The sequence below is a fragment of the Sabethes cyaneus genome, chromosome 2, assembly GCF_943734655.1.
Source record: "Sabethes cyaneus chromosome 2, idSabCyanKW18_F2, whole genome shotgun sequence".
NCBI lineage: Eukaryota > Metazoa > Arthropoda > Insecta > Diptera > Culicidae > Sabethes > Sabethes cyaneus.
The window spans coordinates 160,183,496-160,197,032 of record NC_071354.1 but is presented as its reverse complement, the minus strand read 5'-3'; the positions used below and the strand labels follow the sequence as shown (position 1 = coordinate 160,197,032).

At 39.3% G+C, this 13,537-nt stretch overlaps 1 protein-coding gene across 1 annotated transcript in view; it reads left to right on the top strand.

Annotated features, from left to right (window-relative positions):
- The window catches only part of LOC128734236 (homeotic protein distal-less), a 136,222-nt gene extending 127,763 nt beyond the window's left edge, over positions 1-8,459 (top strand). Inside the window, exons 4-6 of the mRNA XM_053828308.1 lie at positions 7,254-7,398; positions 7,961-8,063; positions 8,234-8,459. Of these exons, the coding sequence (XP_053684283.1) occupies positions 7,254-7,398; positions 7,961-8,063; positions 8,234-8,459 (474 nt within the window). The remainder of the gene's footprint in view (positions 1-7,253; positions 7,399-7,960; positions 8,064-8,233) is intronic.
- Positions 8,460-13,537: the final 5,078 nt, after the last annotated feature.

The following is a 13,537-nucleotide window of genomic DNA, read 5'->3' as shown; positions in this document are numbered from 1 at the left end:
ACCCAGCTAAAATGTTTCTGATCATTCCGCTATGCTAATCAGCGTAAGATTTCATTTCCACCCGTCGTAAGATTTGTCGATGATTCTCTGTAGCAACTGCTCACTGGCGGGAGTTCTTATAACCCGAACAATTTTAAAGTTGTTGAAATGTGAAATTTTGCATCATTTCGATAAGATTTAGCAGTTGCCATTGAAAAATATGGTAAACAATAATGGTCCTAGCGGGACGCTGAAATGGAATGATGTGCGCTTTTGATGTTGTTTATTAAATATGACAATTGGTCAGGTACAACTCGAACCAAGTCAATATTTTTCTGAAAAAAGAAAAAATTAAACCAAATTACTATTTCATTTCAAGCCTTATCAAAGTGCTCCGACTGAAAAACAGAACTTTTTGTTGCCGCAGTTTTTAATGGGTGACTTGTCTCAAGTAAAAATATCGCGAGAAATCGATTTTTCGAAAAAACTTATTTCAATACAATATCTTCTAGAGGTTTGATTTGCCACATTGTACTCAGGAATTTTGTATTTCAGTCAAAATGCCAATTCGATACTTTTACCAGAGATATTCAAGAAGACTTGTCTATTCTTCAGCTTGAAAACATCGAACGGTGATCAGGTTTTTCACTATAGTCTTGTATAAGGGAATGTTTTATCTTGTTTTACCCTACAACTTGAACTATTGAAGTCTGAAATAGTTTTGTTAGGAAACAGGGTCCGATTTTTTTCAAATTTGGTGTGTTTGATCTTTTTCCAAATATATTAGACTCTTAATTTTTATTTAATGCATAGCATGGCCCTGTCTGAGTTGAGGTGGTTACAAAAAACGTCATGTTCCCCGATATTTTCACATTAAAAGTCTGTAACTTTTGAGCCACTGACCCGATTTTAATGACATTGTTTGCTAATGCAAGGTAGTTGTATCAGCTTTTCAGAAAAGTTATTTGACTGGAACTCAAAGTTTTCCGTGACAACAAAAACATTGAAACTTGAAAAAGTTGTGGGGTAATCGAGGCAAGACATCCTCTCACTCACACGACGTAAAAAAGTACAATACCTGATTCGTTCGTTCGATCTACTGACCTTTTCAACTTGAAGAATAGACATGCCTTTTTGAAAATCTCTAGTAAAAGTATCGAATTGGCATTTTGACTGTAGTACAAAATTCTTGAGTAATGTGGGGCAAATCAGACCCCTAGATTCTATTGTATTGAAATAAAAAATATCATATTACTTTTTCCTAACATTCTTCTTAACATTCTTATATTTTCCTTACCTTAAAACATCAAATTAAAAATAGTTTGTACGTTCTTTCACTTCAGGAATAGGGGTTAAGGGTGTAAAATGGACTACTTTTTGTTATTTCCGTGCGTTGAGACCATTACCTATCGATTTTTCGTGACTTTCAACATAAGAAGAGACACTTTTTATACCTTAAAACACCAACAACAAAAAGATCCGTTTTTTCGATCGATTTTGCCCTTTGTGCAGTGATCCAAAAGTCATGATTTTGTTTTTAAAGTTCTAAAAGCACAAATGACAAAATTGCTATTTTTAGGACTACCATAACTAAGACAACATAACAGGCCTCCCTCTGTAGCGCCAATTAGAAAAATGCGTAAAAACAAGACACAATTTTTTTGTAAGAACTTTTGAACTTTTTGTGGTGTGTTTTTCCGTTTTAAGTGTCAATTTTGTGCCAGGTTGTGACAAAGGGGAGGAGAGGGTCAAGGCAAATGTGACATCCGTCGAAAAAAAAATGCATTTTCATCAAAAGGCAGCAAAAATATGTTTCTCAGTCTTTCATCACTCATCGATTTATTTCGATTTTCGAACTTATTGTTCCAGCTGACGGCGCTTGAAAGTCAGACACAATTTGTCAATGTTAACTAGATAGACCACGCGTTACATTGAAGGATATATGTAAATCAATTTCAGTTCTTTTGCAATCATAGTTTCTAGGTTTTTACTAAATATTGGATAGAAAAGTACAATGAACTCTAAAAGCTATCGTCACGATGTAGTAAAACCTGCTCCGCCGACGCAGATTGAAGCTTGTTTTGAAGCGGAGCCGTGCTACTTTAATTGAAACCAAAGCTTCACTTCTTTATTGATTTGTAACAATTTGCAATTGAATGTTGTTAGAGCCTTTGTTCGCAGTTATTATTGGTTATTAATTGTTATTTTCTATATTTTTTAAAATCATACTCTTTAAAGGTTAAGCTATTTTTATAAACCACTTCTTACTTTCAACACGCTTTGCATTTTAATTTTTAGTTTGTGTGACGTCCAAAGGGGGGGGAGAGGTTGAGTTTTGTGACAATCGGACAGAGGGGGGAAGGGGGGTCTAAAAAGCAGAAATTTGGTGGACGTCATATTTGAATCGTTCCTTATATCAGCCACTTCATGAAATAATGGAGTATTTTTTTATTAACGATAATCTAGCAAAAATATGCGGCGCGTTAAAAATTTCTAACTTTTATGTCATAAAACATCGACAAACTGAGGTTTGCCTCATTGAACTCGTAAACTCATTTATTTGCTACAAATTGGTTATTAGAAAAACAATGTCTATGGATAATTCTTTCTGTTACAACTCTAGTAAGTCAGCTTAGGAAATAAAGCCTATAAAAAATTTATGATGCTTGCAAGTGTTCTGTAAGAGGAGAACCATAAAACCACCATGGTTTTATTATAATTTTAGGCCACTGTTGGAAGTCACCATGAATAGATGTCGCTGAAAATTACATGTGTTAAACGAACCTTTAGAAATTGTCTTAAGAACCATCTTAAATGCGGGCCATTTTAGTTCTATAAAAGCTTTATGACAGTTTTGTTGCGGTTTTGTAGAATGACACGTTTTGTGTTCGGTTGGAAGCAGCAAATGCTAAAAGTCTTTTCTGGTACACCACTCTGGTCTCTAGTCTCTAGTATATAGTCTATAGTCTCTAGTCTCTAGTCTCAAGTCTCTAGTCTCTAGTTTCTAGTCTCTAGTCTCTAGTCTGTAGTCGCTAGTCTCTAGTCTCTAGTCTCTAGTCTCTAGTCTCTAGTCTCTAGTCTCTAGTCTCTAGTTTCTAGTTTCTAGTCTCTAGTCTCCAGTCTCTAGTCTCTAGTCTCTAGTCTCTAGTCTCTAGTCTCTAGTCTCTAGTCTCTAGTCTCTAGTCTCTAGTCTCTAGTCTCTAGTCTCTAGTCTCTAGTCTCTAGTCTCTAGTCTCTAGTCTCTAGTCTCTAGTCTCTAGTCTCTAGTCTCTAGTCTCTAGTCTCTAGTCTCTAGTCTCTAGTCTCTAGTCTCTAGTCTCTAGTCTCTAGTCTCTAGTCTCTAGTCTCTAGTCTCTAGTCTCTAATCTCTAATCTTTAATCTCTAGTCTCTAGTCTCTAGTCTTTAGTCTGTAGTCTTAAATTTTTAGTTTTGGGCCTTTGCTTTTTACTCTTTGGTGTTCAGTCTTTAGTCTTTTTAATTTTTCATTAGGTAGAACTTAGTTTTTCCGGTCTTGCTTTGGAGCTTGTCACCATCGTGGAAAATTTTATGATTTTTTTGGATTGCTGACACAAATTGTTTACATTTTTATAAATAAACTAGCTGATTGCCCGATTTAACCCGGGCCCCTTTGTTGCTCAGCCATTTGTACATCTGTTATTGTAACGACAATTCTCATAATGCAAGAAACAAAACGCTTTTTCTTCATCTGAATCTGTATATTACCTTTGCCAGCTCCCCTCCCTATTGTCTACCAGCCACTCCACTTGGTAAACTGGCTAATCGGTAATATTTATAAAACGAGATAAACCCTTTTTAACGTTTTTGAACCTCCCCGTTGTTAATGGTCACCCTATCCTCCCCTTTCAGAAACCCCCTCTTGTTCTTACAGCGAGTTGTAAGAGAAACGCACCTCTTTACCTATTTGAAGCTTCCGTATCCCCTTGTAAGAGACCACCCTCCCATTTGTTAATCTCTCTGTGCTGATTCTTTTTTGTCAGTATGCCATGATTGATGAAGAACCGTCCAGGCGTTCTGGATATATGACAGAACATACATTCATACTCAAGTTCCTCGTGCCACCTCTGTTGACTTCCTCCCAGTAAGCTCTCCTTTGTGACACGCAGCCAAATACGCATCTGTTTGCTCTCTGAAAATTCCTATAACGAAATAGAAACAAAGCGTATTCTTAATATATCCCTACCTGATGGAACCCCATTCCATAACTCCCCCTGCCTTCTAGTCTTCCAGCCACTCTGGCAACTGCAATTGAACTAAATGCAAGGGAACCGCAACCCCTTTTACTTATTCAGACCTTTCCCCACCCCCCCTTGCTAGAGACCAACGCTTTCGTAAACTCTCAAGTACTGATTCCCTTGTCTCAAGAAACATATGTGCCGAGTTTGGTGGAGAACCCTCCCCCTTAGAAATGAACTTGATTTAAGTCAGTACTGGTCTTTGCTCGAAAAACTTGACAGCCAGCCCTGCATGAAGGCGAATATAAAACGCATTCAGCGCATACAGTTTTACCCTTGGTAGTATTCTTCTATTTGTCAGCTCATGGACATAACTACTGAACTACTGACAGTGTTCGCCTTTCTCAGTTTTCTACCAATCAAAAGTGCAGTGCTGAGTGATTGCGCGACTGTCCGTCAATTTTCTTGCTCTTGGCTGATATTTTAAATCTCAAAGTTTAGTTTTTCAAACTGCCTCAAACTTCTCAAAATCAACCAAAACCTGGCTGAAAAAGAAATCAATTAAAACTTCGGAGTAATGTTTGCGTTTATTGTAATTTCCTTGGCCCTTGTCGGCATTTTAAAATGAATGAATGATTCACATTTGATTTCGTTTCACCATTGTCGAGAGTAAATGAATGTAGAGAACAAGATGAACATGAACGCTAGTGGTTCGCTCGAATCGTTGATTTCAGGTTGGCAATGCTGAGTTTCATCTGTACTAGAAACAGGTAAGAATGAGCAGTATATTACATTAATTCAGGCGTATTGCATGAATTGAATATGAGATTTCTAAGCGCTGCTACTGGTATTTCTCAAAGTTCTCATGTGGGCCTTTTATTTCGCACGTAAATAACATTTCCGTTATTCTTAGGGAATTGAAAGTGTTAATTTATGCCGATGACATTAGGCATTTTTTAGTAATAGGAAGTAGATTCATCTTTTCCAATTACATACGAAGAAAGAATAGAATTAGTAGAAAAACAATTGACATTGAAACATTGCAAATTAGCTTGGACATCATTTCCTCTTTCATCATAGGAAGCTGGCTGCGATTTTAAAAACTATGAATCGATTGCTTGTTTGATCTAGTAACTACTAGGCTTTACAATTCAGTACAAATGCTGCTTTTTTATTTGGTATTTAAAAAAGCATCGACTGAGGCCGAAATAAAATAATTCAAATCATTCAAGCCTTGGTCAAATGTTTCAGAATTTGAGAACAACAAAACAAAAGTACTGCCGCGTGTACAATCCGAAACGGAAGTACTTCATTAATCGCTGTTTATCAGTTTTAATTGGTATTTATGTCTCCTTTCGAGAGAGAGAGAGCTGCTCCTCACGCGGAATCGGTTTTGAGCGGAGTGGATTGCGTCCGTCAGTCGTTGATCGTGTGTGCGCAGGCTGTGAAAATAAAGACGTACATACATCATGATGATGGAATGAGAAACGAGAGACAGTAGTAGGTAATCCTACACTCTTTCCTCCGCTGCATGTGACATTGAAGTACCATCATAAATTCATCTGCTCAAATCACGACGACGGCGCGGCGGCTGCGTGGACCATCGAGTCGTTCGAGGACACGCAGATTGTGAAAGTGATTCCCATCCATCGCGGCCGTCGTCGCCGCCGCTAGTGACGCGTTTAAAAAACAAAGCTAAACTAAATTGATGCTAACGAGCCATGGGAGAATTGGTTGGCCGCTTGCTGACGTTTGTTCTCTAGAAAATGTCTCACGAAAGATTGAACGTGAGGATTATGGAGTTTGAATAAATTTTAATAAACACTAATTCAAGCATCGCATGGTATTTATTAAGTCGAGGCTGCACAGCATACGACAAGTGTGCTGTCAATCCAGAAAAACCGGAGCCTATATATCATGAATACCAATTTTCAGCAGTAGGTAGTGGCTGCCGTTGTCATCGAGATTAGCATAAAAAATGAATTTCAAATTGCAACTTTATCGATAGTTGCACCATCATGCTGTTGCAATGGAAGTGAACTGCGGAGTTATCATAACCAGTACGCAGTTTTGCTTGATTTCAATAATATTCCAATTAAAGCCATAGATTTATTCAACAATGATTAATACTGACGTATCGGTGTTGTGTTTTGTCCAACTCTCTCATACACTTTAAATTGTTCGAATGTGAAGACATGATAGATGACTTCTATTTTCATTAAACTGTCGAATGATTCGAAATTTTGTCACATATTTCGGCATCCATTTCGGTTTGTTCCCTGCTAACCTTGACAATTTCTACTTGATACAATGTTGTTGCCTTCACCATCTAATTTGTCATTTCGACGAAGCCACCCCCTATTTTTCGTCGTCGTCGTCATCTTTGTCGTCATTTTGCTACAACGCGCGGTGTAGAACATTTTTGAGCCGAGACAACACAACGTTTCTCAACGCCCCAGTGGGACTGTGCGATTACAATCAGTCACGAGTCGACGATGACAGTCACGCAATTCTAGGAAAACGTAAAAGAACATTTCCAGCCCTCCAGCTTTTACCCCTACCAACTTGCTTCTGGGGTGGCCTGTACCGATGGGGTGCGAAACTTGCTGTTCCCTTCTTGTCACGTTTGTCGTAGGATTCGTTACAGTGATAGCCATCCATTTATTAGCTATAGATGTTGGATGCCGCGCAAGTGCTGAACTTGAGTTTCGCTCCGCTGGCGCTGCCTCGGTGTGATGACATCATGGCGTGTTATTCCTCAAAACCTGGAGTAACAATGTCGCCTTGGTACAAACTTCGGTGAACTAAATACATTAAAACAATTAAAACATAAAAACTAATTAAAAAATGGTCACTCTTAAACATTAGCTTGGGGTTAAGCGAAAGTTGATTCCATTTTTGTTACATTGCATCGACATTACATTGCTGAAAATTATTCCTTCTTTGTCACATCCGAAACAGAATTTAATTACAGCGGTACCGTGCATCGCACGGTGTTGTGCAACATAACAGCACAAAATATGTTGCGTCGCTCACAACTAATGTGCTCTCTTTCGCTCTCTTACGCTCCGTTCTTGCAGGTGAAGATTTGGTTTCAAAACCGACGATCGAAGTACAAGAAAATGATGAAAGCAGCGCAGGCACCCGGCGTCGGGGGAGGACTTCCATTGGGTGCGCCGAACCAAGGTGGTCATAGTCCGTCGCAGCATCAGAACATGCATCAAGGTGAGTGTCTCCTCCTATTCTGTTCTGTTTGGTTTCCCCGTTTCATCCATTTAGCGTCGTCGCTAGTACGCATACCAGCGAAAGCGCAGTTACACACCTCCGCGGTCACGTCGCACCGAACCGCGGGTCCGCCGCGTGTCGCCACTGTTTCTCATTCATCAATTTCGCGGCCGCTACTACCACTATTGCGAAGGGATGATGGACGCTTCCCTCCCCACACACCGGTGACCCTCCAGCTCAGCTCGTTGTAACTGCCACAGCGTAGCACTTTAATATTTTTATTGCCCGCCGCGCGGCGCTTCCTAAAACGGGCCGTGAACCATGAATATCGATGGACTACTGTCTAAAATAGAAATAAATTAGGATATAATTAGGGGGTTGCTCGGACGGAATAATAATCGGTTCGGATCACGTGCAGCGTTTGTTTGCAGACGCCGGCCGGCCTCAGAACTTCTTCGGTAGACAAACTCCCGTTCATCGTTCATTATCAAACTCGCCGAACAACAAACCAGCTGCTGACCACTGACTTTTCCTTTCTCTGCTTTCGTAATTTATTTTTCAGCACCCGGCGGAGGTTCCAGTAGTGGATCGCCATCGCACTTTCTACCTCCCGGACATAGTCCTACACCGTCGAGTACACCGGTCTCGGAGCTGTCACCTGGTAAGTTTATAGCCCCAGCATCCCCTTCGTTCGGACGGCTGCAGCAGAGTGTTGCTGTTTAAATAGTTTAATTGCTGCGCAACGAATTAATTTCTTGTTTTTTGTTTTCGTTGCTGGTGACACTCTTTAATGCGCGTCGTGCCTCGAGCAGAGGAATTCGTTGATCACTAATAGCGTTTTTGCTTTTGACCCTACTGCCGATCGAATTCCAGGTCTCAGTCCGCCCTCGCAAGCACCCTGGGAGCAGAAACCTCCGCCACACTGGGGCGACCACAAACCACCGCAGATGGCACCGCAGACGAACCACGCACCTCCACAGCCAACCCATGCACCCCAGATGGGCGGTTACGTACCTCAGTACTGGTATCAACCGGAAACGAATCCATCACTATTAACGTAGGTAGTTGAAGGTTTTCCTCTTCTTGTTACTATTGTTCTCACTGTTCTTATTACCTTATCCGTTTCGTTTGGTTTGCGTGTGTACTTTTTTTTACATGATGGTTGTTCTTGTTGCCAATTTTTGTGTTTCGTTCTCTCACACCAACATCCAGCAACGCTACCAGACTTCTCTTTCCTGTTTGGGCTGATTTTGGGAAATTTGAGTTCGGTTGGCTAATTACCGAATCAAGCGCAAGAGATGTGGGTGCAAAGACTTTAGCCCGTCCGCAAGTGGCGATGGAATTTCCACGCCAGCAGCTGTGCGTATGATATCGTGTGGTTTTGCGGATGGAAACCGGGCATTTGTTGCCATAATTTTCTCGTGTTCCTTTCTGTTGCTGCTGCTTCAGGGTTGAGCAGCTCCAGAGACAATGATAAACTGCAACAGACGTTGTGAAATTATTGCAGTCCAGAGTAACATTTTGTTTTTCCGTTTGAGAGTAGAATTATAACTGATAACCGATTGACAGCAGCTGTCAACTTTTTAGTAATTTCACTGGCACAGCTTTGGCACAATATTTGTCATCTTTCGATAAGTTACACATTTGTACCGTGCTGCATTGTTTTCGGGACTAGCATGACACTATAGCTATTTTTCTTTCATTTTTCCTCAATTTTTAGCATGTGTCCGGAATACGATGCAGCACGGTACTGGTACCGAAAAAACCATAACTCAGTACTTTCTTAATCGATTTGTGACAAACAATCGACTCCTTTGGATGTGAGCCTGAGGTAAGTTGGAATTAGTTAGAAAAAAAAACAGTTTTTATCATTTTATTTTATCTTTGGTGGGGCAAAGGCATCGCACATTGATGCCAACCCCCCGGGATGATTTTGTATTTAGTTAATTGGAAATATTGTATGATTTACACAGCCGCTGAATGGGATTTCTCATGGAGATTTGCTGAACGTTTTCTTCTAAACTAATCTTTTATGTGTTGCAATTATGCTAACGTTCTTAAGCGTTTTGGTTAGTATAATAGCAATGCTATTCGAGCCATTAAAGGCGGTTTCTATTTCTGATATGTGTATAGTTGCAAATGTCAATTACCTAGTTGCCTTTCGCATGTAATTAAGCAGGTGTCAATCTTTTTGTTTTAATTTTATGTATAAATAAATAATAATTGAACTTAATTACTTTTGATTGAGGAGCCTTCCCACCTGTTGTTTTTATAGCCAATTCACAGCAATAAGAATAGTTAATGGGCAGCTGCTAGCGCTGCCTAAGCGTGCTTTTATTGATCTAGAACATATGAAACATAAGATTTCCATTGGAAATGGTTTATGTTTTCCGTATTGATTGCGATGAAATGGTTGAAGAAGTTCAATTTTGTAATTATTTATTACGAACAATTCAAAAGTTTCACAACAAAGCTAGCGCTACAGTTGCTCTGCTCCTAGTATTTATGTTTAACTATTTGCACCTGCTATTTCATGATGAAAGTTTGCCGCATGTAAGTGTTTGATCTAATTTAATTAGTTAGCATGTATGATAATAAAAGTGAATTCTTTCCTCGCGGAACCTCGCACTATAGGCAAATCATGTGCCTTTTGCTGAAAGTTTCCAAACAACAATTTGAGCTTTATTACACTCTTATTGTCAAACTAACCATTGTTAATTGTTCTGGTTTTTCCATAATGTTTCAATTTGAAGGGATGCAGAATAGAGATGGTCGGGTATGAAAATTTGAATACCCGAACCCGACCCGTACCCGACCCGAACCCGCAGGTTTATTATTTTTGATACCCGAACCCGACCGCAACCCGACGGGTACGGGACGGGCCCGGGTACCCGACCATCTTTAGTGTTAAATGTGGTCAATAGAGATACCCGACCCGACCCGTACCCGATTTCAAAAACAAAAATTAAGAGTCCGTACCCGACCCGAACCCGCAAATTATTTGTTTTTAATACCCGAACCGGACCCGAACCCGGCGGGTTTCGGGCAAATTTTCCGCTACCCGACCATCTCTAATGCAGAAGAAGTGATGGGCTCCGGGTTTTCTGCTATAAAAAAATCAAAATCTTCGGTATAAACGTCCTTAAGACTTTACCCTTCTTCATCGACATTCTTCGGACAATTATGGGTTTAGCGAAACAATCCTATAGGATCTACTGGGTGTAGCAGGAAAAAATGCTAAAATTTCTAGTGTTTCTTTCGAATCTCATTTTCAACTACTTTAAGCAATAATATCAACATTTTCGAACTCAGTTATCTTCAATAAGTTCTTTACTCGCTGTATCCTTCATTTTGTCAAGACTACGGTGGAAGTTAGACCACGGCTTTCGAACACGTCGACTACGCATTATGACAGATTTCGGGGCTTTCTCAGTACGGTGAGGTATTTTGCAGGTTTTAGCTTCAATATACGGCCAAGTCGAATAATCCAACGACTTAAGGTCCAGGCTGCTAGGGGACCACAAATCAGTCTGCTACAGTTTCATGTTTTTCAGCAGCCATCGTTGGGTCTAATTTGAGGTTTGACATCCCAAGCAACAACTCTAAGTTTTATTACGTTCCTCTAGTGGTTTTCATGACCATTTTCATAAAATCGCTAACAGACCTATGAGCTCCATCAGAACTTCCAGATGATCGCTGTAAAACTCTCTTTTGAACAAGGGGCTCACTCTTCAGAAGGTTTTTACAACCTCCTTAAGAATCAGGTTATAATCTTAAGAAGTCTTATCACACTCTGCTGAATAATTAATAAATTTTTAGCAGTCTCCGTTGGTTTGCAGTATATGCGCACTAAATTAAAATTAAATTAAATTTTGTGTTAGTGGGACTCCTTAAAAGAATTTTATCGTACATTTTGATATGATAGGTGATTCTTTTAACAAAATAAATATATTCAGTTAATCAATCTCAATTTATAACAAAATCATTTTAGTTATTTCCTGTGACAGGAAAACCGATTGATATTAACTTTTTATGTGTATATGTGATAGACCCTTTCTAATTCTCACTGTCCAGTAATGATATTATGAAAATTAAGTAACTGCTGGGATGCTTAGTCTCTGCAGCCATCTTATTTCCAGGTTATAGATGGTGTTAACTCTACTGACAGTCCAAAGACCCATGAAGAATGACTGAGTATATGCAGCGCATGGCTAATACTATTACTTTTCTGTTGGGGAAGAATAAATGCTTAATGCGAGAAATGTAGATTCAGGCAAACTGAAAATTCTTGATATTAGGCCAAAAATATAGACTTAGCGAAGGTGAGCGTCGAACTCACAGCTCCCAATCTCTAGTTGAGCGTGTTGTTTAACCAATTACACCACTAAGCCGTCTATACTCTGTGGTCTTATATCAAGGTTTTGTTATGACGCATGCCTGATTCTATCATTCATTCGCACATTTGTCCAGCGCAAATATATTTTTGTTGACTGTATTTGTTGCCACCGCACAGATTGATAGACATGCGCTTAGCAACAATTAGTCGGTAACCGTCCGTGCCAGCGGTTACATGTAGTGTGAGGATCCACTACGTATTTTTTTTTTCTTTCTTTTTTTCTTACGACGTATAGCAGTCGGCTTTTCTTTTCTGTTGGGGAAGAATAAATGCTTAATGCGAGAAATGTAGATTCAGGCAAACTGAAAATTCTTGATATTAGGCCAAAAATATAGACTATTACTTTCCGACTTTCAACCCATTTGGTATGTTCTTACCAAAGGAGTCGACCAGTATATAATTAGACATGAGATAAAATATATATAAAAGACATATAGTGAATTTCAAACCAAATTTTAAGGATTTTTTACCTCCGGATTCACTTACCTCGGCCTCGTACCTCCTAGCTTAGCTACGCATTCTCGAGCATTGCCGGGTATGGCCTCGTGGAGACGCTAGGCTAGGTCATAATAAGATCAGTTTTGATTGGGGCGCCATTTTGTTTTGCTACGCTCCAGCCAGCCTTTCTCGTTTGTCATTGTACGAAAATTATCGTTAATATATCTTAATAAATCCGGAATCGTAAATAAAGCCAAATAAACGCGCACAAGTTTATCCATCTCTCCATCGTTTATAATAACCGTACTTGACAAACAGATGATTTTCAGTACAAAGTTGTATGGGTTTATGAGGCTAGTTGCGCTTTATCGGATGTTATCGTATAGAGATGCCTATATAAGTGAAACATTTAAAATTATTCCCTTGGGATGAACCAACCACTGGTTGAAAGCTCCATTAAAAAAGTTAATAAATAAACAAAATTATTCCTCAGTACATATAGGGATCATTCAATAATGATGTCCATTACTTATGGGGGGGAGGGGGGTGTCAATTTTGTGACAGGTTGTGACAAAGGAGGGGGGGGGGGGGTTCAATGCAAATGTGACATCCGTCGAAAATTTGTCACACAATTTGTCAATGTTAACTAGATAGACCACGCGTTGCATTGAAGGATATATGTAAATCAATTTCAATTCATTTGCAATCAAAGTTTCTAGCTTTTTACTAAATATTGGATAGAAAATTTCTATGAACTCTAAAAGCTCTCGTCACGATGTAGTGAAACCTGCTTCGCCGACCCAGGTTGAAGCTTGTTTTGAAGCGGAGCCGTGCTACTTCAATTGAAACCAACACTTCATTTCTTCATTAATTTGTAACAATTTGCAATTGAATGTTGTTAGAGCCCTTGTTCGCAGTTATTATTTGTTATTAATTGTTATTTTCTATATTTTTTTTCATTCATACACTAACTCTTTACAGGTTAAGCTATTTTTATAAACCACTTATAACTTTCAACACGCTTTTAATTTTTATTTTGAGTTTGTGTGACGTCCAAAGGGGGGGGGGGAGGTTGAGTTTTGTGACACAATCGGACAGAGGAGGGAGGGGGGGTCTAAAAAGCAGAAATTTGGCGGACGTCATATTTGAATCGTCCCATATCGCCTCAAAAATGCTACGTATAAGCTGATTTTGCTCATCGAATACGATTTTGTTGGATACATATCGGTACGTAAATCTCATTTATAACCGAATAAACCGTAATAAACAAATGAAAGTGATAGCTGGGGCCACACGTATGGTAAA